This window comes from Meriones unguiculatus, chromosome 4 (genome assembly GCF_030254825.1).
Source record: "Meriones unguiculatus strain TT.TT164.6M chromosome 4, Bangor_MerUng_6.1, whole genome shotgun sequence".
In the NCBI taxonomy this organism is placed as follows: Eukaryota; Metazoa; Chordata; class Mammalia; order Rodentia; family Muridae; genus Meriones; species Meriones unguiculatus.
In genome coordinates this window covers 123,660,602-123,686,396 of record NC_083352.1, presented here as the reverse complement: position 1 = coordinate 123,686,396, position 25,795 = coordinate 123,660,602, and the positions used below count along the sequence as shown (strand labels likewise).

Genomic DNA, 25,795 nt, shown 5'->3' with positions numbered 1-25,795 from the left:
CATTTCCACTCCTGCTGTGTATCGTCTGAAGCTGCGAGCCGGACACAGCTCTACGTAGAAGACTATCTCCTGGGTAGAGCAATTTTTATATCATTAGAAAATAATCCTCTTCATGCCTAGTAAGGTGGGGGTTTTGCTTTTTTTTTTTTTTTTTCTTTGTTGCGGCTTTGGCTTTAAAATCATCTGATAGTAATAAGCTACATTAACTTTTCAAACTAGTATTTTCATGACACACTCCTTTCTTGCCTTCCTCCTTCCCTCCCTCCCTTTCATCCTTTTACTTTCTGGGTTTAGGAGAACAGGGTCTCATATTGCACAAGCTATCCTCAAACTCACACTAAGTAGCCAAGGATGATGTCGAACTCCTGATCATACTACCTCCACATCCTAAGTGCGAGGATTATAGCTGTGTGCCACCACGCCTGGATTTATGAGTGTTAGGAACCAAACTGAGGGCTTTGTTACTGTAAGCATGTACTCTACTAACCAAGCTACATCCCAAGATCAAGCCTTTTCAACCATTTTACTTTTATAAAAGTAAAGTATACTTTTATTTGAGATGTGCTTTCTTTTCTTTCAGGTGTTTTTGGTGGCAGTAGATAGGTGGTTGCCTGTCTGTTTTTGTTTTTTCTTGGTGCTAAGGATCAAACATGGTAGGTCCATGCTCTACCATTAAGATACCTCCAGGATTTCTCCAGCTCTGAGATGCATGGTGGGGTTTTTTGTTTGTTTGTTTGTTTTTTGTTTTTGTTTGCTTTTATTTTTTATTTTTCCAAGACAGGGTTTCTCTGTATAGCCTTGGCTATTCTGGAACTCACTCTGTAGACCAGGCTGGCCTTGAACTCACAGAGATCCACCTACCTTTGCCTGCTGGAGTGCTGGGATTACAGGCATGTGCAAGACGCACTTCTTTAAGAAGAACATACAATTATTTTTTTTTCTGTGCTTTGTTTGTTTTAGTTTGGTTGGATTTGGTTCTGGACCTTTGTGATATGGTCTAATGTAGCAAAGGCAAACTCAAACTCATTATGTAACCAAGATGACCTTGAATTTCTGACCATGATGCCACCATCTTCCCAGTGCTAGAAAAGAAAGCATATTCTTTTGTGTTTGGAAGTAATGTTCCAGAAAGGGCTGTTAGGCATTATGTCTGTTTGTTCCATTATTTCTCTGTTTAGTTTTTGTCTCGATCTGTCTATTGGTGAAAGAGGTGTGTTAAAGTTTCCTATTATTAACATATGGGGTTCAATGATCGACTTAAGCTTTAGTAATGTTTCTTTGACAAATGCAGATGCCCTTGCGTTTGGGGCATAGATGTTCAGAATTAAGATGTCATCTTGGTCGATTAAGTGCCGAGGTCCAGAAAATATTTTCAACAAAATTTCCCAACTTGGAGAAAGAGATGCCCATAAGTATACAAGAAGCCTACAGGACACCAAATAAAGATTGCACCAGAAAATAAAATCCTCCTGTCACATAATAATCAAAACATTACATGTACAGAACAAAAAAAGAATAGTGAAAGCTACAAAGGAAAAAGGCCAAGTCACAGATAGATGCAGACCTATCAGAATTACACCTGACTTCTCAACAAAGACTATGAAAGCCAGAAGAGCCTGGGCAGATATCTTACAGACACTACAAGCCCACAATGTCAGCCCCGACTACTATATCCAGCAAAACTTTTTAATCACCATAGATGGCGAAAACAAGATATTCCACAACAAAAACAAATTTAAAGGATACCTATCCACAAACCGAGTCCTACAGAAGATACTAGAGGGGAAACTCCAACCCCAGGAGGCAAATCACACCGAGGAAAACACAGGCAATAAATAACCCCACAAGAGCAAAACCAAAAGAGGGGAGGCACTTCCACCACACACACTCTCCCTCCCAGGGCTAGGATTACAGGCTCTGCTCTACGTTTCCTGCTTTGTTATGCTCATTTGAGACAGGATCTCAGGCACTAACAGCCAAGGATAACCTCTGATCTTCGCACCTCCACCTCCTGGGTTACAGGCATGCATTACCACACCAGGTTCACGAGGTACCTGGGACTGTGGACAGGGTGTATGTACCCTAGGCAAGTTCTCTACCAACTGAGCTACATCACCAGCCCTGGTCTCACTATTTTTTTTTAAGATTTAATTTTATTATTTTTATTTATGTGTGTGTATGTGTGTCTAGCTGTCTGTCTGTACCTGCATGCTAGTGCCAGAGGAGGCCAGATGAGGACATCAGATCCGCTGGAGCTGGGTGTATAGGCAGTGGTGAGCTACCTGACAGGAGTGCTAATGTTCAAATTAGGCCCCCTGTAAGACTAGCCAAAGCTTTTAACCACCATGTCATTTTTCCAGCCCCCAAATCTCACTTTGTGAACTTCGCTTTTGAGTTCTAATTTTCTTGGTACTTTCCAATGCCTAAAAACAAACAACATGGTATTTCTTCTTCTTGACAACATAGTTGGCCCACTTCTATAAACTGGCTCACAAGTCCATCAAAATCAGCAAGGAAGTGCATAATTTAGTGTGGCGGCTCAGAAGTATCTATTCCTACTACCTCCTGAATGCATGCAAAAATGTGCTTTATATATAACACTTTAAAAGCGGCTGAGGGCATATGTAGCTGAGAGGGAGAACACTTGTCTAGCATGCACAAAACGCCAAGTGGAAACTCCATTACCAACCCCACCCCCAAAAACGCTAGAGATAGATATTCTGAGCCAGGAATAGTGGTACACACCATAGTCACAGCACTTGAGAAGCTCAGACCAGCCCAGGCTGCACAGTGAGTCCTAGGCCAGCCTAAGCTATGTACGAGGTCCTGGCTCAAGAACAAGGGGTGGGGCAACACTGTAAAGATCACTGACAGGCTTTTTAGTAAGTGAGAACAAGTTGTGGTAGAAAGAAGGGAAGCTTTAAAGTTGGATTTGGATTTAAATCCATAGTTTTACTAACAGGTTACACCTGTATGGCCTTGAGGCAAGCTATTTTCCTCTCTGAGCATTAGTTCCCTCTAATACAAACTGAAGAAATTATCTACTTCAGAAGCTGGAGAGACGGCTCAGCCGTTAAGAACACCAGCTACTCTTCCAGAGATCAGAGATTCAGTTCCCAGAACTCATATAGCCACTAACTGTCTGTAACTCTTCAGGTACTTAGCATGCAAGTGGTTCACAAATATACATGCAGACAAAACACCCATACACACAAAATTTAAAACAAATAAGTCATTTAAAAAATCTATTTCACAGGGCTTAAGGAAAGAGTAAAGGCAGTTATGTGTACAAAGTAATTACTACGATGCCTAGTATAAGCTAAATCTCTGTATGTTGGCTACCCGTGATCAACTTTTTATTTCTTTTTAAAAACAGGCATCAAATGTCTCTTTCAAAGTTCCAAAAGGATTACAACTATCTACTAATGGATTTTATTATTCAAGTATCTTTGTTAGTTTATTAAAAAAAAAACTTGATATTTATATTTCAAGTAGCATGCTTTTGAAATTTGATGCTTCAGACAGTTTAGAAAGACCCCAAATAAGGAAAACATTGGAACAGTTCTCAAAAAGCCTATCAGCAAAATGGATGGCTTCTACAGTTAGCCAGCATGTACGTGGCAGTTTAATTACACAGCAAACTAAAATAAAGAAGCACATATTGAATGTAATCTGTCTTTATGTTGTACATCAATTTGAGTGACCATAAATTTTTCCCTAAGTACTACTTTAATGACACTCTACATATACAAAAAAACTAAAAGTTTTCACTTTCATTAATTTCAAAAATACTTTCTAATTTCCCTTCTGATTTCTTTTTTGATTCATGGGTTATTTAGTTTCCAAAGACCATGGGATTTTCCATATATCTTCCTGATGTTAATTCTTTATTTAATCTTCTTTGGTCAGCAAAAATGAATCTTTAAGTGGCAAATACACTGAGCTCCTTTTATGGACATAACTTAGTCTGTTACAAATGTTCCACATACACTTACAATGTACTTTGATGTTACTGAATGGGGCATTCTTAGGTCAGTCTGGCTGACAACATTGCTCAGATTTTCTTGAGACTGGAGACATGGCTCAGTGATTCATATGCAGAGAACTGAGTTCAACTCAAAGCACTTACATAGTGGTTCACAACCATCCATAACTTCTAGAGGTCCAATGCCTTCTTCTGACCTCTAAGGGCACCAGGCACACAAACAATACACATATATACAGGCAAAACACTCATACACACATTAAGAATAGACCAATCGCAGTGGTGCACACCTGTAATTCTAGCACTTAGGGAGGTAAAGGCAGGTGGAGCTCTGTAAGTTTGAGGGCAGCCTGGTCTACAAAGCAAGTCCAGGAATGCAAACGCTACAAAGAGAAACCCTATCTTGAAAACAAAAAAAGAGATAAATATTTTTTTAAAGAAAACACATTTTCCATAGTCTTGCTAATTTTCCACTTGGTCTATCAACTGTTGACAGAGATACTGAAATCTCTAACTCTAACTAGAGGCTGGCCTCATTTTTATTGGTCTTTTTGTGTGTGTGGGGGGGGTGCATGCCAAAGCACACATTTGGAGGTCACAGGAAAACTTTCATGAGTCAGTTCTCATCTTCCACCTTATTGAGGCAGGATCTCTTCTTGTGTCTGCTGCTATGCGGGTACTCCAGGCTGGCTGGCTCATTAGTCCCAGGTGGTTTTTCTGGCTCTGGCTCTCCACTAACTGTCAAAGTGCTGGGGTTAAAGATGTGTGTGCCACATTTGCCTTTTTACGTGGTTCCCAGAGATCGGTCTCAGGTAGGTCATCAGGCTTGTACAGCTAGCACTTGTCCCCGCTGAGCTGTCTCCCAGCCCAGTCGACCAGTCTTTGCCTACTGTGTTTTAAAGCTGTAATTAGTACACAGAGATCTGCAACTGCTCTTCTTGAAAAACCCATCCTCTCACTCTAATAAAATGAACTTTATCATCCCTGATAAAATTCCTTGCTCTGGAGTCTGTTTTGTGTTCTTACATTTATTTAACATTTATAAGCATAAGAATCTGGGCTCAGTGCTTAAGAATTCGACTTCCAGGACCCAGATTCAATTCCCATCACCCACACAGCTAACAACCATCTGTAACTCCTGTTCCAGAGGACCCAATGCCTTCTTGTGGCCTCTGTGGGAGCTATCGACATCTGGCACATGGACATACATGCAGGCAAGACACTCATAAACATAAAACAAAAATAAACACATCTCAAAAATTCAAGTACATATAAACCTAGCCCATGGGAGGCAGCAGCAAGATGATCAGGAATTCAAAATCATCCCCAGCTACACAGAGGCCAGCCTGAGCTATATGAGATCCTGTCTCAAAAGAAAAAGAAAGTAAAAGGGACAGGGAGAAAGAAAAGAAAGACAGACAGGCAGAGTAACTGACAGACAAGAATTATAAAGCCAGAGTCTGTGTCTTACTTTGGATCCCTGGCAGCTAGCAAGAACTAGCCTTTGGTAAGTACAACTGTTTCTAAAGGGAAGCGAAAGGGAGGAGGAGCTGGGATGAAAATGCAGCCACTAGTGTAGGCATAGGAGCAAGTGATGAAAACGTGCCAGGACCTGTTTGGAGGAGAAAATAAAAATAAGCATAAAGGTAATTTGGGCTTCTGCTTTAAGACAAGGTTTCAGCATGTGGTCCTGGTTGGCCTGCAATTCCAAATATAGTAGAAAAGAGATCCACTTGTCTCTGCCTCCTGAGTGCTGGCATTAAAGGCATGTGCCAGCACACTTGGCAGATTAGAGGTGATTTTAAGAATGTGATACAAAGTAAATAAAGTGTAATTAATAATAATAATAAAAAAATGCGATACAAACAAGCAGTAGTGGTGCATGCCTTTAATCCCAACACTCAGGAGACAGAGGCAGAGGCTGAAGCAGGCAGATTTCTACGGGTTCCAGGACACAGAAAATCCTGTCTCAATAAACAAAAAAACAGACAAATCCAACAACAACAGAAGAATGGAATATGAGCCATGAAAGGATAAAATTCCTTAGGTAATAAAGTAGGAGCTTAAGTTAGTCTAAAGTAATGCTAGATGGTTTTCTGGAGGAGGTAAAATCCAAGCTTGTGTCTCATTAATAGAGCCAAGCACAAAGAAAGGGAAGAATGACTTTCTACAGGGAGACAACAGCCTGAGCAAAGATAGAAAATATGGTACAGCAACACTGAAAGCTTTTCATGCTTTAAGACACACCAGAGGCCCACTTCACACTGGTCCTTGGGGATAGTATGGATATCAAACACATATTCCCAGTAACTGACTTGTATACTTAAGAAAAGGAAGGGAGGTGGGAGGACAGGAAAGAAAAAAGGATCAGAGAGAAACTTGGTAAGAGCTTTGAATGCTCCTTTAAGTATATGGGTTTTAAGCCTGAGATTATTGGCAAATTCAGGTGCCAAGCACAACAGTGACAAACTAAGATTCACATTCTAGAAAAATGTCTCTGGCTCTGCAGAGTAAAGAAAAGTGAACAAGACTGAACCAGGAAAAACTTAACAGGAAAGCTGTCACAGTAATCCAAAAAAGAGGTGACAATGGCCTAAGACAGTAGTTTTACATTTTTGCTGTTTTGGCATTTTGAGATAGTCTTATATAGACCAGGCCTGGGCAGGCTTCAAATTCATGACAGTCCTCTTGCCTTGGCTAAAGCTGGGATTACAGTGGCCATGCCTAGCTTGTTTATGAGCTGGGTGGGTAGCACACCCCTTTAATCCCAGCACTTGGGAGGCAGAGGCAAGTAGATCTCTTGAGTTCAACAGAGAGAGCTGAATTCTCTTGGTCTACAGAGAGAGTTCCAAGAGAGCCAAGCCTACACACAGAAACCTTGTCTCAAAAAATTAAAACCAGAACCAGAAAAAAAAAAAGGAACTAATTTTATAGTTTCAACAACCTTTAGTGGGCTTTCTAGGAAACCAATGTCACAGCTTTCATGGATAAGCATTTCAAAAAACCAATTAGCACACAACTATTCATGGACTGAGAGCTGCTTAAAACTTGCCATTAAAAACAATTATTTCTATAGAAGCCTCAGATGTTTCCCCCAAGCCAGCAAGATGGCTCAGGAAGCAGGCTTGCTGCACATGCCTGACAAGAGTTTGGTCCCCAGAACCCACAGGAAGCTGGCTGTATCTGGAATCTCAGTGTTCCTGGCAAGAGAACCGCCCAGAAGCTTGGCTGGCGTATGGAGACCCTACCTCAAGAACATGAGAGCACCAGCTCCTGAAAGTCGCTCTCACTCCTACAACATTTTAAAATCCTAACGTGGACCATTTTCCCTCTAATTCTACAAAAGGGCTATTCCTATCAAAAAAAGAGCTTTTTAAATGTCTGTACCAAACAGAGCTCAGGCTTTGGTATCCATGACTATAAACTGCTCTCAGTGCCAGAAAAGAAAACACACACTTACTTCATGAAATACTGCTCCAGAGTACGGAGACACTCCTAAATCCAACAGCGAAAGGCCTTCAACCACTGAAAAGGAAGAGATACAAGTTCACTCAGACTTTAGAGACATCAGCAAATGGTCATCACCTACAATGTTAAATTTTTCCTAAGGCCAAGAAATGACTGAGTTTGTCTAATCCCTTTACCTCAGGTCAAGCAAGTGGCTAAAGGTCTTATTTGAAAAAAAAAAAATTTTCAAGACTGTACACATACATGAAATTCTCAAATATATCACATGCACACGTACACACACTTTTCACTGATAAAGAATTCTTTCATACAAAGTGAGCCTTTCCATCATGGGCAATGTTCATTATGAGAAAGTATTCTACAAAACAGTAAACTTCTGAGGTTGGAGAAATGGCTTGCTAATTAAGAGCACACACTGCTCTTGATCCCCGGTTGAATTCCCAGCACCTGCTTGGGCAGCTCTCAACTGCCTCTACACTTGACATGCACATACACATACATACACATAATTTAATATATAAAGTTAAATAAATCCTTTAAAAACCATAAGCTTCTATCTCCTTGTAACCTCCATCAACTCTAAAGCTCCTTTTACCTATATTCTGCCCTATTCCAAAGTACAGTTAACAAAATCAGCAACAGCGTTAAAAAAATGCTGTCCAGGTTAGTAAAACAGACTGTCACTGCCTTGTGCCACCTTACTTCATGAAATACTGTTTAAGTGACATTTGTGTCATTTTTCTAAAGTAATATGAACTTTTTGACTGTGTGCCTTATAGGGGATTTGTGAAGAAGAGAGGACTTTGGTTTTTTTGGGGGGGTTGTTGTTGTTTGTTTGTTCTTTTGCTTTGTTTTTTGGTAGTGATTGTTTGGCTAGGTTTTTATTTTATGGCAGATTATCTACATGTAGTGAAGACTGACAAGCTTGCAATCCCCCTACCTCAACCCCACACCAAAGTATAGAAGCAAGCCATCAAGCCCAGCTAAGATAATACTTTTGTGGCCTGCTAAAATAGTACTTCTGTAGCTTAGTCTAGCCTCAGACTTCCTATGAAGCCAAGAATCATCTTAAACTTTTTAACTCTCCTGCCTCCACCTCCCAAATACTAAGATTACAGGCATGCACCACCAAGTCCAGTTTTGGTTTGAGGGGTTTTGGGTTTGGTTTGGTGCTATGGACTAAACTTGGGAACCTGTACATCCTAGGCAAAAATGCCACTGCTGAGCTATATCATGCACACAAAATAATAATTCTTGGTTTTTCTACAAGGTCTCACTACGTTGCTCTAACTGGCTCACAACTCACAGACTATACAGACCAGGCTGGCCTTGAACTCACAGAGACCCGCCTGCCTCTGCCTCCCTAATGCTGGGATTAAAGGCGTGTGCTACCATGTGTGTCTCAAAATGACATTCTTAAGGTTGATTATCTTAGGAAATAATTGATCAAGTGCCTGACAAAGTATATTCAGTACAGCACTCAGAGTAATAATTTTTTCTTTATTTTCTGTATGTGGGTGTTTTGCCTATGTGTATGTCTGTGCACTGCGTATGTGCCTGATTCTGAGCAGGGCAGAAGAGGGCATCAGATCCTCTGCAACTGAATTACAGATGGTTGTGAGCGAACAAATGGGTGCCAGGAATAGAACCTGGGTCCTCTGGAAGGGCAGCCAGTGTTTTAAACCAAAGAGCCACCTCTCCAGTCCCACTTAATACAACCTTAAAAATAATCCCAACATTGATTAATGGAGATTTATTTAAATATTTATGTATCTGCTGATATGCTAATATACACAAATATACTAACACATATAGTGATATGCTAAGCATTAAAACTATGTTATAAATGGTTGAATAAATAAGTAAGTGGAAGAAAAAAATGCTCTTCTTATACAGAATACTCAGTATCAATTGTAGGAAGAAAGGGCATGGGTTGAAGCATGCAGGAAGATCCGAGCTCAACACCAGGATAAAAAGGGTAAACATAAAGAATGAAAACAGAGCAGGAAGTTATCACTTGGCTGACCCACAGAGTGGTTTTCAAAGGCAACCACCATTAGTGGATTCTGAAGTTAGTGAGAAAAAGTATGAAAAACAAAGTATTTTCAAGGGAAAAGTAATAATTTCATATAGATCTTACATTACCTGCTTTAATCAGGTGATCCATTAAAACACCATCAAAATGTTAGGTATGTAAATTATCAAGTATCTCATGATTCACGGATGTGGTGATAAGAGCACTTCTGTGGTCCTCATGCTAACAATGTGGCACAATAACAAAAACTAACAACAAAAGAACGATATCCTCCACCTAATCCCAGGAAAACATCAGACAACCCAAACTGATAGGCACAACACTGCCCAGTGCTCTTAAGAAGTTAAAGGATGGGTCTCAGATTGATAGTCACTAAGGAGACATAACCACTAGATGCAAAATGAGGTCATGGACTGAAAATCAGGCCAGAAACTGGACGCAACAGAGGAGCTGTACAATTCTTTTTGTTTTGTTTCTCTTGATTTCTAAGACAGGGTTTCTCTGTGTAGCCCTGGCCATCCTGGAACTCGCTCTGTAGACAAGCCTGGCCTCGATCTCAGAAATCCACATGTTTCCTGAGTGCTGGGATTAAAGGCATGCTCCAACCCCACCACCGGCTCAATTCTAATGAAGTATATACACTAACAGTACTGACTGAAGCCACTATATCACAGTAATATCAGGTAAAGTAACAGAAACTTTACATATTTTTACAAGTGTGTGTGTGCATGTGTGTGTGTGTGTGTGTGTGTGTGTGTGTACACCCACTGAGGCCAGAAGAGGTTGTCAAATTTCTTCCAGCTAGAATTACTAGATTTGTAAACAACCTGCTGTAGATGCTGGGATCCAAACTCCAGTATTCAGAACAGTAAGTACTCTTAACTGCTGAACCATCTCTCCACCCACTCTACAACTCTTTTGAAAGTCTAAATATTTCAGAGTTGGCAAAATGGCTCAGGTGATTAGATTACTGCTGCCAAGATTGAAGACCTGAGTTCAATCATCAGATCCTAAAGTAAAAGTTTCCCTGTGACCTCCACAAAGGAGTCATGGCACGTGTGTGCGCGTGTGCACGCACACACACACACACACACACACACACACACACAAATACACATAATAAAATTTTTAAATAAATCAATTATTTCAAAAATAAGTTCACATCAAAAGAGTGCTGGAGGGGCTGATGAGACGGTTCGGCAATTAAGAGTGCCTGTTATTACAACAAAGGACCTGGGTTTTGTTACCAGTACCTACATTGGGCAGCTCACACCTGCTCTTAACTCCAGTTCCAGGAGATCTGACACCCTCTTCTGGCCTCCACCAGCAGCTGCACACATGTGGTACACATATGCAGACTCAGCTACAAATACATAAAATAAGATTTAAAACCTTTTTTTAAAAAAATGCTACATATGTACATTTACTAAAAGAAAGTTGTCTACAAAATGCTAAGAGAATAGGACTGGAGAGATGGCTCAGAGGTTAAGAGCACTGTCTGCTCTTCCAGAGGTTCTGAGTTCAATTCCCAGAAACCACATGGTGGCTCACAACCATCTATACTGAGATCTGATGCCCTCTGCTGGCATGCGAGTGACCTACAGAGAGAGCACTCATTTAAAATAAGCAAATAATAAAAAAAAAAAATGGCTAAGAGAAAAGCAGGCAATAATACAGCATATAAAATATGATACAATTTTATCAAAAATTTTAAATAAATTTTTATTAACATTAAATACACAAAAGAATGGGCCTCATTATGATATTTTATACATATATATTAAGTACTATGATCACACTCAGCTCTAACTTAAAATTTTTTAAATCACTCACTCACTGAATTGAGAGAGAATGAATCTCAAAAGCTGGTTATCATGGAACATGCCTGTAATACCAGTTCTCAGAGACTGAAGCGAGAGGATCTCAAGTCAAGGCCAGCCTGGGCTATACTGTAAGATTCTTTCTCAAAATAAACTAACAAGAGAGAGTAGAGGAGGAAGGGAGAAGGAGGGGGAGAAGAAAAGAAAATAAATACTTGGAAAAAGAAACATTAAAGTATTTTAAACTACATATTCAACCTCAAGAAGGAAACCTAATTAAACAATTTATAGCGGCAAACATTTGTTTAAAAAAAAAAAAACTGTTTATGGGCTGGAGAGATGGCTCAGAGATTAAGAGGACTGCTTGTTCTCCCAGAGGTCCTGAGTTCAATTCCCAGCAACCACATGGTGGTTCATAACCATCTATAATGAAATCTGGTGCCCTCTTCCGGCATTCAGGTGTACATACAGGAAAAACATTGTATACATAATAAAATAAATAAATAAATAAACCTGTTCGTGCAAGACAGTTTTAAGTGGGGCTAGCAATGCACCTTATCAGGTAAGGGCTCTTGTTGCCAAGCCAGATGACCTGAGTTCAATCCTAGGAACCCAGAGAGTAGGACTGACTCTCACACGTTCTAGTTCTAATTATTTTATTCTCATGTGCACTGGTGTATGTCTGGGTGAAGGTGTTGGATCCTCTAGAACTGGAGTTACAGACAGTTGTGACCTACTATGTGGTTGCTGGGAATTGAACCTGGGTCCTCTGGAAGAGCAGCCAGTGCTCTTAATCACTGTACTGTTTCTCCAGCCCCAACACAAGCTGTCTTAACTCTCCAAGTACATGTATGTGCACATGTTTGCGTACATGTGTAAACACACAGTAAATAGATACAGAAATGTTTACAGAAACAACTGCAACTGGTCCTTTATCCTAGGACCAGAACAAAATATCCCTTAAGGAGCAGTGTACAGGTTGTTTAATAGACAGCTATTAAACTCTCACTAGCAGCTTTACTGGAGACCCAAGGAGAGGATTCATTAGCCCGCTTCACAAGACTTCCCTCAACCTAAGCCAAAGGCATCTCACCACAGCAGTAAAAAGCAAGCCTTTGGGGACCAGTATGAAGCTGTCTGGAAACATCAGGTCCCACCATTCCTATTTAATCCAGAGAGGTTTTCAAGTATATTGCTAGAGCACAGACTCCACACCTTTCTCTTCGACATACTTTTGCTAGATACTGTGCATCAGTAAACTTGTTTGAGTATTCTCTGCCAAGAGCCTAGAATGTGGCTCTGCTATCTGGTGATTAAATATAGCATCATATTCCCTGCTAGGCCACAGAGGAGGACTTTGCAGCCAGTCCTGAAGATACCTGATAAACCAGGGTCAGATGAAAGGGGAGGAGGTCCTCCCCCATCAGTGGACTTGGAAAGGGGCAAGGAGGAGATGAGGGAGGGAGGGTGGGATAGAGAGGGAATGAGGGAGGGGATACAGCTGGGATACAAAATTAATAAACTGTAACTAATATTAAAAAAAGAAAAATATAGCAGCATATTATTTCATGGATAACTGAGCTGGGGAAAAGTCAACCTCATGTAAAAACATCATAAAAACACCACTCTTTACTGTAACATTAAAATATTTAAGAAAGACATAAACTCAAAATGTGCTATTGATTTTTAAACTTAACATACACTATAACAGATTTCATTATGAAGAATATTTGACTTGGATGCATTTAGCTTTATTATTAACTCTTTCCATCACTTTTATTATTTTGGTGCACATGTGTGAAACTTTCTTAGGGCCTACAGTGTCTATTTCCATCTTAGCTAGAAAGAGTATCATAATTCTCTTCAGACTCCGGTAATGATTCATTCAATGTTTAAGAGAATAATCTGGTTGACAATGGTGGCTCACACCTGTAATCCTAGCACTCAGAAGGATCAGAAACAAAATTCCAAGTTCTAGGCTGCCTGGTCTATTTATGGAGTACCAGGCCAGCACGGGCTACAGTGAAACTCTGAATCCAAAAATAAAATATCATGGCACTTGGGAGGCAGAGACAGGTGGATCCCTATGAGGTTGAGTCAGCCTGATCTACATGAGTTCCAGGACACCCAGAGTTACACAGTGAGACTCTGTCTCAAAAACAAAACAAAAAAACCGAATCATCAGGGGTACAGCAGAAAGGATGGAGGCTGAAATACTTTTGTAGCTAGACATACATTATACACCTGTAATCTAACACTCTGGGAGGCAGAGGCATTGGGATTTCTGAGTTCAAGGCTACTTTGGAAAAAGAAGTATTTTATAAAACATGCAGTTTTCACTTTTTCTTTTCAAAATGATCTTTTATTACATTTCTTTATTCTCTCTCTCTCTCTCTCTCTCTCTCTGGGGAGGTGAGTGGAGAAGTGAGGGTGTAGGTATAGAGGTCAGAGGATAACTTCAAGGAGTCAATTTTCTCCTTCCACCTTGACCAATCTTAGGTTGTCAGATTTGGTGACAAGCACCTTACCCCACTGAGACATCTCGAGGGCCTCTACTTATTATTTCAAAGGAGCTTTCCTTTCCATGATTACCACCCTGCTGAGGAAGAGCCAGAAACTTCATGGCCACATGAGCCACAGCCATGGCCACATTCTGCCACATATCATCAGTAAGTATAGAAGCACTCAGGATCAATATTGGCAAATATCAACCAAATAAAATGGGAGAGCAGGTAGGAAGCATTACCACTTAAAGAGGAACCAGAGCTTCTGCCCAACTTCCTGCCTCAATAAACTCTGGACATTGGTCAGTGAGCAGACATGGGTAAATGCTGCCAAAGACCAGAGCTGCCATCAGTGACATGGTATGACTGGGCTTCTGCAAAGCTCTGGAGAAGAGAAGCTCCTCAGCAGCTTGCCATCCTGACAAATGCTTAAGAAGAGCTGGGAAAGATTAAAGCTTTCTTTTTGGTAAGCCTGTGCCCTGGTGGCTTGAAGCCATACAAGGAGCTTCATAGACAATAACAATTTTAAAAAGCAAAAGATAAAGTGATAAAACAAGAATATAAAATGAAGGATTTATAAACAAGGACTTTATTAGATCTAAAAAATATTAAAACGTTATATTTATAATGGATGCCTATCCCTGTTTAAAGCAACAACCAAAGAATTAATCAAGCTGCCAGATTCTAACATATATATAAAACAATGTGCCAATACTATAAGGCCAGAAGATTTTCAGCTGTGTTTTTCCTTTGCAGGTGGTGATGGTCAGACAAGTGTCTTATGCAGCCTTAACTGGCTAAAATCAGTTTAACAAAAGCCTGAGAAATAAAAGCAAACACTCAGAATTAGGAAGATAGTTCAGTAGTAGAACCTTTGACTAAGATGGACAAGTACCTAGGTTTGACCTCCAGCACCCCCCCACCAACACACATACACACACAACCTGGGTGTAGTTCCATGTTCTTGGAATCCTAGAGACGGGAAAATCAGGAGCTCAAGGTCATTCTTGGCTACATAGCTAGTAGAGGCTACAGCTAACTAAGCTACAAAGACTTTGTTTCAAGCAAACAACAGTTAGATATTAAAACAAAACTAGATAAAAACCCAAAGAACTAGTAAGATTTCCTTTTTCATGTAGTATTTTCTTTAAAATAAAATTCATGAAGTACAGCAGAGGAGTGACACTGAATATACTCTTCTTTCTTTCTTTTCTTCTTGTTTGAGATGACATCTCGTTACAGAGCCCAAGTAGATCTTAAACTTGTAACCCTCTGTCTGGGCCTCCACAAGTGGGGATTAACAAGTGTGCTCCACCACACCTGTCTGGAATAGTTCTCCCTTCCTTCCTTCCGATTATTATCTATTCCATATTATTAATATTATGGAATAGGGTTGGGTTTGATTGTTTTTTTTCTGTGTTGAGGTAGCACTCAGGACTCCATAATCATAGGCAAGCAATCTACCACTCAACAACACACCCAGACCTAGAGGGAGACTCTCAACTGAGAACCTGCCTCCCCCAGACAGACTTGCAGGCATGTCTGTGAGGTGTTTTCTTAGCACTAACTGACGTCAGATGGCCGAGCCCGCTGTAGGCCTGGGCTGTAAAGGAAATGTAGCAGAAGGCAGGGAAAGCAAGTTGGTAAGCAGCTTTCTTCTATGGTCTCTGCTTTAGTTTCTGCTTCGGGTTCCTGCCTCAGCTTCCCCTAATGCTGTAACCTGTAAACCAAATAAACTCTTTCCTCCCCAGGTTAGTTTTATCATACCAACAAAAAGCAAACCAGTATATCCTGTCTCAGAAAATAAGGTGGAGCCCAATCAAGAAGACATCTAACATCAAATAGCGTCTACACACCACACACACACACACACACACACACACCTGCACACATGCCTGCATAAATAAATAAATACGCCCATATAATAGCCAACCAAAGGATACAAGGCCCTTTATCCAAAGAGCTGGTGACTCAAAAATCTCAAAATGTCATGTAAAACCAGAATGACTTCTACTTCAGTATTTTTGAATGCTTAGCATTTAGAAGTTAATACAACTGCCTGCTTGTTTGTTCGATTCTGAGACAAAGTCTTACTGTGTAGGCCACTCCCAATGAATCTCCTACCTCAGCCTCTAAATGCTAGGATTATAACTATGAGACACACACCAGGCAGTAATGACGCACACCTTTGATCCCAGCACATGTGAGGCAGAGCAGGCTGATCTCTGAGTTCAAGACCAGCCTGGTCTACAGAGTGAGTTCCTGGATAGCTAGGACTACACAGAGAAACTCTCTTGAAAAAAATGGGGGGGAGGAGACAACACTATGAGACACCATGCCTGGCACAATTACCTGCTTTTTATTCTACCCTAGTTAAAGAACTGTGAATACAAGTGATAGTGTGTCCTCTCCTCAGAGTGAAATTAGTAATTATTCTTTGCTAACAAGGTCAAAATGCTGTATGACTATCAACTCTGTCTAGCCTTGATACCGATCCTAAGCTGTAGTGATCTAAACCTCTGAGGATCAGACTAACACACACACACCAAACACTTGTTGTCCTGTCCTCTCTGACTCACCCATTCAGCTCAGCCAGTGTCACACTGTTCTAGTTCCTAAACTCAAGACCTTAGAACTGGTGTTTTGGTTTATTGCACTTTAACATGGATTTTCTCCTTTAGTATTCTGTCTCACAGACAAGACATCACAAAGGAAGTAAACGGCAGAGCCAGAGAAAGACTGGAATCCTCCTTAAGAGTCTAAAAATCATACACATTGTTGCCTCATCACTAAATTCTCCTACCTATTTACCCTGTAAATAACACAACTTGTGCTTTCATTTCTTCCACCTTATTCAATAGTAACTAACCACACACCTGCTCTATCCCAGACACCAAGGAATTCAGGCATAAATAAAACAGTACAAGAAACTCATACTACAGGAAGACCAGAGCTAAGAAAGTAATGTTTTATATAAAGTAAGAAATACTGTTTGTTTATTTTTAACAGTGCCTCACTATGTAACTTTGCTGGTGTCGAATTCTGTAAGGAGCTTAGGCTGGTTTCAAACTTGTGATCCTTCTGCCTCAACCTCCCAGGTGCTGGGATTACAGACCCATGCCACCATGCCCAGGTCAGAGAAAGAGACAGGTGTGTATAAGGTTCTAGAGTGTAGAGGAAGCAGGAGTGTAGAGCCCTGAGCTTCTGATATGCACAGGAAATCAGGAACTAAGTAGCTTCGATTCATTTAACAACAAATTATACACAAAGATACCAAATCCAAGTTCTACCATCTCACACACTTCGAAAAAGAATTACTACTACCACTCACCACCTGTAAACTTGGACAAATTCTTCTCTCCTAATCTTATTTTTCTTATCTCAAAAATGGGAGCATACTATCATCTACCACAAAGAACCATTGTGAGGCTGATCACCATGAATCTGAGTACATCCTGGGCTAAAGAAGAGATCCTGTTTCAAAATCACATAATAAGCAAAGTGTAAGGCTACAGGGGAGACTTCTAGGATGCCAATATTTTTGGGTCAGGTGCTAGCTATCTGTGTGTAGAGATGGTTCATAATTCACTAAGCTCTGTCTGCCCTTACATGTGCTTTAAATATAATGTACCTTAGTTTTTATTTCGTTCAAGGACTTAAACTTGATCTGAACAGATGGTTCAGCAGGTAAGAGCTCCTGATGTGCAAAAAAGACCTGAATTCAAATCCCTAGCACCCATGTCAAAAACAGAACAACAACAAAAAAGTCATAGCCATCGATATGCCTGTAACTCCAGCATTGTAGGAGGGGAGACAAGCAGAAACCCCGGGTCTCCTGACAATAGCCCAGTGGAAATAGCTTTAGGTTCAGAAAGACCCTGTCTCGGGGAATAAAAGTACAGGACACTGACATTCTCCTTTGGGTTCTGAACATACACCACTAGCACGCACAACCCACACAGACAATAATAGTGATTTTTGTTTTGTTTGGTTTTTCGAGACAGAGTTTCTGTGTGTAACAGAGCCCTGGCTGTCCTGGACTTGCTTTGTGGACCAGGCTGGCCTCAAACTCACAGAGATGCGCCTGCCTCTGCCTCTGGAGTGCTGGGATGATTAAAGGCGTGTGCCACCATGCCCCGCTGTAAAAATGATTTTTTTAATTAAATCAAACTGTTGCCCCAACCTAACTCACATCTTTTCTACTCTGGATATTTCACATCCACAAGTATTTTCGGATCCTCTGCAACCTAGAATCACTCTCTCTCTCTCTCTCTCTTTCGCTCTTACTCTTTTCCAAACCCTAGTCTTTCATTCATTCATTCTGGAAAAGGAAAGACAGTTTACTCAGGGAAATTATTATAAAGGCTTGTTCAACTCCTCTGCTAGCCTGTGGCTCCTTCAGCCCAATTTCTGTGTCTTGCTGAAGGGGACAGTATGCAATAAGGTTTGATGAAGAACATGTACATATAGTAAAAAGACAAAAACTATGAAAAACTTCACGGCGAGTCCTAGATTGAGAGGTGACTTGCAAACCCAGATACCGTTCTTGCCAAAGCAGTGGCTCCCTCGTCTCCCCTCACCCTTCCACTATCTGCTACTCAGGGGAATACTGCCTGACAATCCCACTGCCAAAACCTAATACTTCACAAGACCCAATGCACAGAGCACCTTCGGACGTCCATTCACCGGCGGATGCCGCCGCCGGACTCGGGAGAGTGGGACACGCCCCCTCGGATCCCCATCCCTCGGGTAGTGGGGCTCACGCTCCACACCTCCTCCACACCCCATCCTCCGCGCCATAGCTCCGCCCTCAGCTCGCGAAGGACCCCAGACGCGGGTCAGTCTCCTCAGAACAGCACGCTCTTGTCCACCTCCTCCACCTCCAATTCAATTCACTGAGGCTGGGACAGCGCCGTCCGACTTGCTCTAGTCAGTGACCTCACCTCTCTTCCAAGAGCTCAGTGGGGACACCACCTCCACCCTCTCAGAAATGAACTCGGCCAAGCTGGAGCGAAACAAGGCCGCCCTCACGGTCACGGCTACCACAAGCACCAGGGCCAAGGGAGCCGCCATGATAACTGAGGCGGGCGCGCAGGCGGGGAGGGCAAAGGCAATGCGGAAGAGCCTCAAGACTTGCGCGCCACACTGTAGTACCTCCGTCGAGCCAGCGCCGCGGCTGCTGCGGGAGCCCGCCGGCTTAGAGACTACCACTCCCAGGAAGCTTTGCAGCGAGACGACGGAAAGCGGGATGTGTCAGACTTATAGCAAAGGTTTGGACTATGTTTCTATTCACGCTTGAGAACTCAAAAATATTGTGCTTCTTTTACTGAGCTCGTAAGCAAACTTTAAAGCAGTAATTTCTCTCGTGTGCGTATTTTTAATGTTAAAATGTTTGCCTTCATATTTTTAAAGAGTACGACGTGTGTATTTCTTGAACACCAATCATCCTCCGGGCACCCTGTTATGAGGAAAACACTTTGGAGTGGTTAATTATTAGCCCTGCGACCTTCAGCAGGTTATTTAACCGAGCGAAATCAGAGAAGGAACTTGAAGCTAACACCGTGGAAGAACGCGGCCTTTACTGACTTTCTCTTCTGCTCTTGCTCAACCAGCTTTCTTGCACATCGGTACACCTGCCCAGAGATGGTGCCCCCTGGGTCCTCTCACATCACTCAGTTTCAAAATCAAGAAAACTTCTCACAGATCAATCCGATGGAGGCGTTTCTTCAACTGAGGTTTCCTATTTCCAAATGACCCTAAGGTTGTGCGAACCAGGACAGCTACTATGTCATGATGCACCTTCTGCTTTTCTCGGTTCAGGCTGGTTGCTTGAAATCCCTCCAGGTGGATTTCTCTTATAGCTGAGAAATCGGCCAACACTACAAGTCAGGGGTTTGGAGAGCCGGTTGGTAAGCACTGACAGCACACCACTTCATTAGTTAATGTATGAAAAATACTAAGGTGAGTACGTAAAGATTAGCTGCAAGAATTAGCTACACAAGGACATTTTAGATCCTTGAAAAAATGAAACAGTGCACCAGCAGAATAACCAAGATTAACAAAAATATTGAATATTTCAAAATAGGTAGCAGAGTCTTTTGAGTGTTCCTAACACAAGCAATGTCTGAAGTCATGTGCCGGTTACCCTATATTATTACTATACATTGTAAACAAGTTGTCATACTGTATCCCATAAATATGTAAGCTGTCTTAGCTAAAGATTTAAAAAAATATATTTTAAAAAGAGAAAAAGTGCATGATTGAGAATAACCATGGATAAAGGAATGGTAGTCATAGGACAAGCTGGAAAGGGGAGACTGTGGGACAAGCTGACATTTTAAATGAGACCTACAGAGTGAGAAACTATTCATAGCTTCCAGAAAACAGGGCTGAGGAGATGGCTCAGTCGTTAAAGGCTAGACTCACAACCGAAAAGAGGTTCAACAGAGAAACAAGTATGGCCCAAGGGAAGAGAACAGTATTTGTTATGGAAAAAGAAACACAGGAGAGGCAAGCAGGGGCCTCTAGGCTGCAGTTAACAATTTGGAGAGCATTCAAAGTACAAACTATGTGCCATTGAAAAGTTTATATCTTTTTATTTTCAGTTATCTTGGTTTTCGGAGACTGAGACTCGTGCAGCCTAGGCGTAGCCTGGTTCCCTGTATCTGAAGATGTCCTTGAAAACGTGGCTCTACCGTCTCTGCCTCCCTAGCGCTGAGATTACAGGCTTGTGCCACCACACTGGGCCTTTTTTGTTTGTATTTTTGTGTTTTGAGATGGGGTCTTGCCAACTCCCCCCTGGCTGACCTAGCAATCTCTATATTTACATCGAGGTGCCTGCATATCTGCGGCAATCCTCTTTTTGAGGTTTTTGTTTTGTTTGTGTTGGTGACAGAGGGGAGGCTGTGAAGTACACGTGGAGGTGAGAGGCTGCCTCCCAAGCGCTGGGACCAGGGGCATGCCCCACTACATGCAGCCTCCGCTGGAGAATTTTGAAGAGAGCGGTGTCAGGTATTTTCATCTGTGGACTTTTTGAGAGATGGGGGTGTTTCACTTGATGCTAGGGATGAAACTCGGGGCCCTGGAGCTAAACACAGGCACTGCAACTAAACTGACTCACTGTCCAGGTGCACATTTCTAAGAGACCACGTTCCCCTGGCCAGGGGCGTGCCAGACTATAACGTGCTGACAACACTGTACCCTCTTCTTTGGGGAAACTCGAAGAGTTGGTTGAAGAGATACAAATCTTAAGAATTACCTAAGTCAGGCTGGGGAGATGACTCAGTGGTTGAGAGCACAGAAAGCGCTCTTCCAGAGAATCGGAGTTCAGCTCCCAGCACCACATGGCTCACACGTGACTGGAGCTCCAGCGTCAGGGGATGTCATGGCTCTGTGTACGCACCCACACAGAGATAGTAACACACACCCAGAATTAAGAAGAAAACAAATATCCAGGCAATGCTGGTACACACCTTTCGTCCCAGCACTCAGGAGGCAGAGGCAGTCGGATCTCTGAGTTTGAGGCCAGCTCGGTCTATGGTGCAAGACCCAGGACAGCCGGGGCTACACAGAGAAACCCTGTCTAAATAAATAGCAAGCCAAATATTTTTTTTTCTGGTGGTGGGGGGAGGGTTCAACACAGGGTTTTTCTGTGTAACAGCCATGGCTTTCCTGAAACTCACTTTATAGACCAGACTTCCCTCAAACTCATAGAGATCTGCCTACCTCTGCCTGTCAAGTGCTGGGATTAAAGCATGCACCACCAGGCCCAGCAAAACAAATCTTTCAAAAACTAACACAAGTCATAAACAATAGATGGGAGGGAGATCAGGATGTTAGGGGAATGTAAAAGTCAGCTCCGGCTCATTTCTGAAAAGCAGAGAATAATGAGATCATAAAAGAGTAGAGGACACTCGCCTTTGAATCCAGACACTATGACACACTCTTTGACATGAGCTTAGTCAGTCTGTACATTTTTCTTCCTAAAAATATAGATGCTGGTATATGCATATTGCATTATGAAAAGTGGGGCCTAAAGTATCATCAACCCTTGGTAAAGACTGAAAAGATTATAATAGTGAAATGCATAGCACGTATCCAGACACACATCAGACAGCTGTTGTATTGGAAACACCCTCTTTTAACAAATATCTTAAATTTTTATTATTTTACACACGTGGGTGTTTTGCCTGCGTGTGTGTCTGTTGCACCACATGCATGACTTCCTGCAGAGGCCAGAACATGGTGTTGGGTCCCCTGGGAATGGGGTTCCACCCTGTTGAGTTGCCATGTAGGTACTGGGAGTTAAACCTGCTCTTACCTGCTGAGACGTCTCTGTGGCTCCTCGTTACATCACTTTAATAATAATGTGAAAGTTCTTATAGTAAGGATTGCCTCTGGGAAAAACTATGACCAGCCATTATGAAAGGAAGTAAGATCCAAACTAATGGTTCTGAAACACGCTTATCTCACCATTCTTTTTTAAAGGCTTACAAGAACTAAAACTCAGAAGAAAACAAAAGTAGATCTTCGTGACCCCTAATTAAGCATAGGTTTCTTTACTATAACGCCAAATACATAGACAGGAAAAGAAGAAATAAGTTGGACTCTTTCTGGGCTCTTCCTGGGGAGATGAGAACAAATGTCTGTTTATCTATGAGAGAGCACCTACGACAGAAGAAACAGCTCCACCCAAGTCTAGCTTGATGAACCGATGAATTCATAGGGCTTACTGAGAGGCACAGGCATGACCCAGAACAGCTGCCATCACCATAGAGCCCCACTCAGCATGGCAGAACACCCCTTCGGTTAATCTTCACCCTCCATACATGCATCTGGGGGAGGGCTGGGAGACAGGGAGGGAGGGACTGGAATCTCAGGTTAGTCTTTTATGAGGGACTAGCCACATTCTTGACCTCGGAGGTCGCCTGTGAATGACACAGCTGCTCAGATTAGTAGCTATTTTATGCCCTGTGGACAGTGTTCCATGACAGACTTCATCCCAATTAAAAACAGATAACCACAAAAACAAACAAACAAATAAATAAATAAATAAATAAATAAATAAAGACGGCCTGAGGAGGAGAAAATATCTACAAACCATGGATGAGAATTTATCCAAAACATGTAAGGAAAAGTATTTATTTTTATTTTTGTGTATGTGTCTGTGTGAACGTAGCAACATATGAGTGCGGTGCCCACAAAAGCAAGAAGACAGCCCTGGATCCCCTGGCACTAGAGTTACAGGCAGTTGTGGGCTGCCCGATATGGGTGCTGGGAACCAAACTTGGGTCCTTTGGAAGAGCAGCAGGTGCTCTTCTGCTAAACCATCTTCTCCAGCCCCTTAATTTTTTTACATTTATTTCTTTTGAGGGAGGAGGGTCATTCGTATACCATGGCATCCATGTAGAGGCCAAAGGACTTCTGGGAGTCACTTCTCTTCCACCGTGTGAGCAAGAGAATGGCAGGAGACGCCTTTACCCACGGGGCCATCTCACTGGCCTGAGAATATAGAAAGGATTCTCACAACTCAATTATGAAAAGACAAATTCTTTCTTTTTTTCCCCCAACCACGCGTTTATTCCGTTTCTTCCACCTACCAGCAGCCCCTTGTATGAAGTCACCCTGGGCTGACCGCTGTGGATCTGGGCAGTCCTTCAGACATAGGCAAGCTGTCGGGCCACAACTGCTCACACAGAACGAGGGACCTCTGGGTCCTGCTGGGTCTTAGCTGAAAGGGAGACCCTTTGGTCTGGCTGCCTCTACCCATTCTCGAATGAGGGTCGCCTCCAGATTCCGTACCTCCACAACAGATGGGGGATCTCCTGGGTTAGATGCTCTGAGGTCTAGGAGATGTGCTCCGCCATGGATCCGGACAGCAATGACTGACGCACTCACGTTGCTCCGGATCCCACCCCTTGCCCAGGGGTCTAGGTCACCGTTGGAGAAAATGATGTTGCTGGCAGTTTTAAGGTCGCCACCCCAGAAGCTGGTCCGCAGCCAGCCTGACCGGGGCCACACACCCCATGTAGCCAGGCAGTATTGCTGGCGGAGGTCATCAGAGAACAGGAGTTCAGGGAACATGTCAGTCACATTGTTGCTGTCAAAAGTCAGACTGATCTCCGTACAGGCCTGGTAGTCCCAGGCCTTGGCATTAGAGCCAATGCCGCAGCCAGTGGGGTCAGCGCAGCTTTTGTACAGGCGGTAGATGTCGTAACATAGCTCCGTGCGGGAGGAGTTGTAGACGAGCCCCGCCAGAGCTCGCAGACCCTTGATCCTCTGGCCCGCACTCAGCAGCAGTTCGCAGCCTGCCCTTACAGGGTTGGCAGGAAGGTGACCTGCGGAGTCGGTAGGGTATGGGTAGTCCATCATGGCGAGCACAGTAAATGCATTCCGGGCAAACTCATAGAGCTGAGTCAGGTCCTTTGGGCTGGAAGGTGGCTGGCAGGTACCAAAATTCTGGCTGATGGTGTCGTAGGCTCCCTGGAGGAACAGGTCTTTGATTTGGCGGAAGGCGTCCCGCACAGCCTGGGCGCACTTGGGACTCTGGCGGTAGAAGTCGGCTGTGACGTCTTGGAAGAACTGGTAGGAGTTGCCAAGACCCGCAACAGCTAGGACAGGAGCGCTGGCTGCCAGGGCCCCAGCCACCAGGTGGGGATACTTCATCCTCATGTAGGCGCTCAGCATCCCCCCATAACTTCCTCCAAAGGTTATGGTGGGAGCATCCGGGGCCCCGAGATCCTGCCGCAGGGCCTGGAGCAGCACAGCAAAGTCCGCCAGCGCCTGCTCCACAGTGAGCAGTTGTGTAAATCCCTGCCGTGTGGACTGCACACCGAATGGAAGCGATTTCCCGTAGTACCGGTGCTCAGCAAAGACAAGCAGGGCCTTCTGCTGGGCTGCCAGTTCAACCACGAAGCCAGAGGTGTTAGCGAAGGACCAGATGTCCCCCTCATTCCCTGTGTAGAAGAAGATGGGACCTTGGCCCATCTTCCAGAACCTATCTGACACCAGAAACCGCTGGTTGAAGGTTTTGTTGCCGAAACTCTCGAAGTTGAAATGGTCCATGTATTGCTCAAAATAGTTTTCCCGAAAGCCAGGGTCCAGAAATCTGTAAGCCCTGGCCTGGAGGGTGCACAGCCCCAGTGCCAGCAGCAGGACCAGGACCCAGGTGGGGGCCGCATGGTCCACAGAGTGGAAGCTCATGCCTGATTCTGACAAATTCTTAAATGAACCAAGGGTTTCAGCAGACACCGCAGCAGAGAAGACTCACAGATGACCGATGAAGCCCTGAGAAGACACTCAGCCTCACTGGTTACTGGGTGAGGACAAATCAGAGTCACCATGACCTATCACTTCATACTGAGGTGGCTGAAGGAAAAACAAACAAACAAAACAATACCTTCTGGCGAGACAAATGCCTGTATGCGCTGCACGTGGAAACCTAAAATGCAGCCACTTTAAAAAACAGTTCGGCAGTTCCTCAAAATGTTAAGTGTGAGATGGGCATCCGTGTAGTTCAGTGGTGTGTAGCTCCTGCTGTGCATCTGTGAGAAGTAACAAAGTATGTCCACACTTGTGTGGACAACTTACTCATAAAACCAAAGCAGAAATACTGGTAAATTGATAAACAAAAAGGTCCTAGATCTATACAATGGAGCACAGCTGAGCAACAACAACAAAAGTAATAATGATGAAGTGCTGACAGTTGCCACAACATTCAAGAGCCTTGAAAATACTCTGCTACATGAAATAAACCTGACCACAAAACCATTTGTTTTATATAATTCCATTTATATGACATGTTCAGAATGGGCATTGTACAGAAGAAAGGTTAGGACTTGGGGTGGCTTAGAAAGGAGGAAAGGGTATAATTTCTTTTGTTCTCCTCCCTCTTATGGTACTGGGGAGCAAACCAAGAGCTGTCCTGTCACACTGAGCAAGCACTCTGCCACTGAGCTGGATGCCAGCATTATTTTTCTTCTTC

General features: G+C 42.9%; 2 protein-coding genes across 7 annotated transcripts in view; both read right to left on the bottom strand.

The window, feature by feature from the left end:
* The window catches only part of Pigu (phosphatidylinositol glycan anchor biosynthesis class U), an 82,768-nt gene extending 63,879 nt beyond the window's left edge, over nucleotides 1-18,889 (bottom strand). For 2 of the 4 annotated variants that reach the window (XM_021640511.2, XM_060383005.1), the window contains exons 1-2: nucleotides 18,756-18,889; nucleotides 7,446-7,510 (exon numbers count right to left, since the gene is read on the bottom strand). In XM_021640511.2, coding sequence (XP_021496186.1) covers nucleotides 7,446-7,510; nucleotides 18,756-18,885 — 195 coding nt within the window. In that variant the 5' untranslated portion in view covers nucleotides 18,886-18,889. Of the gene's footprint in view, nucleotides 1-7,445; nucleotides 7,511-10,745; nucleotides 10,852-18,755 lie in introns of all 4 variants that reach the window. The other 2 variants (XM_060383006.1, XM_060383007.1) reach the window with 2 other exon arrangements.
* Nucleotides 18,890-22,354: 3,465 nt separating this feature from the next.
* LOC110550552 (dipeptidyl peptidase 2-like) lies at nucleotides 22,355-25,573 on the bottom strand. Of its 3 annotated transcripts, none has more exons than XM_060383004.1 (2): nucleotides 23,614-25,573; nucleotides 22,355-22,739 (listed from the first exon to the last, which is right to left on the bottom strand). In XM_060383004.1, exons 1-2 carry the CDS (start codon nucleotides 25,012-25,014, stop codon nucleotides 22,701-22,703), a joined length of 1,440 nt encoding a protein of 479 aa, XP_060238987.1. In that variant the 5' UTR covers nucleotides 25,015-25,573; the 3' UTR covers nucleotides 22,355-22,700. The 3 variants fall into 3 exon arrangements, with proteins under 3 accessions (XP_060238987.1, XP_060238985.1, XP_060238986.1); XM_060383002.1 differs by lacking the exon at nucleotides 22,355-22,739 and adding an exon at nucleotides 22,938-23,313; XM_060383003.1 differs by lacking the exon at nucleotides 22,355-22,739 and adding an exon at nucleotides 23,177-23,313 and having other exon boundaries at nucleotides 23,412-25,573.
* Between the last annotated feature and the right edge of the window lie 222 nt (nucleotides 25,574-25,795).